The sequence below is a fragment of the Pocillopora verrucosa genome, chromosome 1, assembly GCF_036669915.1.
Source record: "Pocillopora verrucosa isolate sample1 chromosome 1, ASM3666991v2, whole genome shotgun sequence".
Classification (NCBI taxonomy): Eukaryota; Metazoa; Cnidaria; class Anthozoa; order Scleractinia; family Pocilloporidae; genus Pocillopora; species Pocillopora verrucosa.
This window is the reverse complement of record NC_089312.1, coordinates 6369420-6371816: the sequence shown is the minus strand read 5'-3', so window position 1 is coordinate 6371816 and position 2397 is coordinate 6369420. Positions and strand designations below refer to the sequence as shown.

The following is a 2397-nucleotide window of genomic DNA, read 5'->3' as shown; positions in this document are numbered from 1 at the left end:
GAAATCACAAGTATGATTTCAGACCAAAATTGCACGACACGAGGTTCAATTACCACTTTATTACATCCATTTTGAAATCACCCAAATGCAGGACTTGGTCAATTCAAATATTTTATTGATGCAGTACTGAGCCGGTTTTTAGATAAAAAGAGGAACCGGAAACGCGTTTACATCTCATTTAGTATGCAAAATAGAAAGACTTTGACGTCATGTGTCAAAAACTCAGTCAAGCGTATCAAAAGAAAGACAACTTTCATTCAAGAAATTCGGGAAGTCCTTAATAACTCAGAAAAACAGTGAAGCGTTAAAGTTCAGTCCTCGTCGTCTGACTCAATGATGTAAGCCCTTCGTTTTTTCTGTGGTTGGGGTGGAGAATTCTGGCTGAAATTGAAATTGAAATTGAAGGTGCAGCCTGTGTAATTCTGCGATGGAACGGGAGCAGCACAACTGAAGGCTTCCATGCGGTACTGAGACTGCAACGGAAAACGTGGTGGAAATCCTGAAAATTCAGCCGGCTGAAAACCAGGATTGGAGCCCATGGCCTGATGCATTTGGCCTTGTTGTTGGACGTGATAAATAGGAACCAGAGGTGTTCGTTTATGTTGGACTGCAATCTCTTGATTTGAGGCTTCATTTGCAGTGTTTTGGCCGGAGACTTCGTTTGCTTGATTTTCGTTTGACACTTCTTTATATCCACTGATAATGTGAGACAGTTCTTTCCTGTGATTCTCGTCTATTTCATCGTAGTCGTCTAACGAAGATTCACGTGCATGGCCTGTTATTTCACAGATAACATTGCGCGGTTGACCAGACTTCTTCAGTTTTGATACCAATGTTTTCCTCATGCTGTGGTTCGTCAGCTTCTTATTCGTCCTGAGACAGGAGGCCATGGATTTCATTAAATTGCCGATGGTGTTTTGTCCCATTCGAACTTTGGTGTACCAAACATCTGCTGATTTAGGACGATTTATGATGCTTAGATAGAGTGGCCCCGTGTTCTTCATTCCTTCGGGTCGCTTGGACAACCAAAGCTTGAATAGCCGCACTGGATCGCTTTTTCCGCTATCGGTGCTGAACATTGCCTGTGGTGTTGTTCTTCGCCTGATGGTAAGACCACCGCTCCGCGTTTTAGTGGGACCTTCCCTGAACTCAACAACTTCAGTTCCATCTTCTCGCTGTCTTATAATTACGTCTTCCACGTATGCATCGTAGTGTTCTTGGCGACCACGAAATCCCAGTTGTTCTGTCAAATTTTTGAAGTTGACATTGGTCAAGACCTTTCCATTAAAATCACCCAACTGACCTTTTTCCCACAGGGCTGACTCTTCTTCAGGTGTGATTGGCTGAGCTTTGTTGGGTCTCTTTCCCTTTCCTTGTTGACGCAGGGAAATTGCTTTCGCATTGAGGATTTCTTGTGAGGAGTGAAACTCTCTCGATCGCACGATGCTCAATGGATAGTTCTTCTCCTTTAGATAACGTTCAATGGCATTCTGCATGATTTTAAGGGATTCTGGCTCGTAGTCATCTCCGTCCTTTTTTTTCACCTCAGCATAAAACTTACTCAAGACCTTGTCAAGTTCTTCAGGCGCCATTGTTTCGATGGAGATATATTCAAGATGGCGGCATTGACACCAGCTTCTGAAAACATTCATCCATTGTTTTGTGGAGCGGGACGTATTTTTATTCGAAGCGACAGACTTAAGCTCCTGTATTTTATCGCTTGAAATGATAGGAAATCTTGAAACATCTAACTCTTGTGGTGACTTTTGATTTTCTTCGTTTGTTGCTGACTCGATGGACTCGGGATCGCGCGGATTTTGAGCTTGAGAGGGTACAAAATCGTCAAAATATTCATCAAAATGTACACGAAAAGTGGGAAAGTCCCTGGAATGTTGGTCTTCAGCCTGAAGGATCTCATTGTCATCATTCAAAAACTGGAAAAAATTAAATTCATCCATTTTTGGGAGGGAAAAATAAGAGTTATGGAAACAAAAGTTGCAAAATTTGCCAAATGATACTCTTTGTCTTTCATTTTCCTGCAATTTGATCGGTTACTTTAAACAAACCTTGAAATCTGATTGGTTGTTTTGTTTTAAGTGTAACTTCCGCATTGCCTGGAAAAAAGATGCGATTTAGAGCAAAAAATGGTGCGATTTGTGAATAAATCGCACCAATTAGAGCCAATCAGATCACAGGGACCACCAGTGATTTCAAAATGGATGTAATAAATATTATCATCTTGGACTGGGAGATAATATGGTCGCGGTTAATTAATATATGGGAGGCACGGGTTCGAATCCCGTCCGAGCCTTTATCGCAAGTGACCATACGTGACCATACGTTTTTTTGTTGGGAAAACTTTTTAACAGTTTCCATAATTTTCTTTCCTGTTCTTGA

At 41.5% G+C, this 2397-nt stretch overlaps 1 protein-coding gene across 1 annotated transcript; it reads right to left on the bottom strand.

Annotated features, from left to right (window-relative positions):
• Window positions 1-311: 311 nt before the first annotated feature.
• Window positions 312-1667, bottom strand: LOC131774750 (uncharacterized protein KIAA1958-like). The gene has a single exon (XM_059090823.2). It carries the CDS (start codon window positions 1650-1652, stop codon window positions 312-314), a length of 1341 nt encoding a protein of 446 aa, XP_058946806.2. The 5' UTR covers window positions 1653-1667.
• Window positions 1668-2397: the final 730 nt, after the last annotated feature.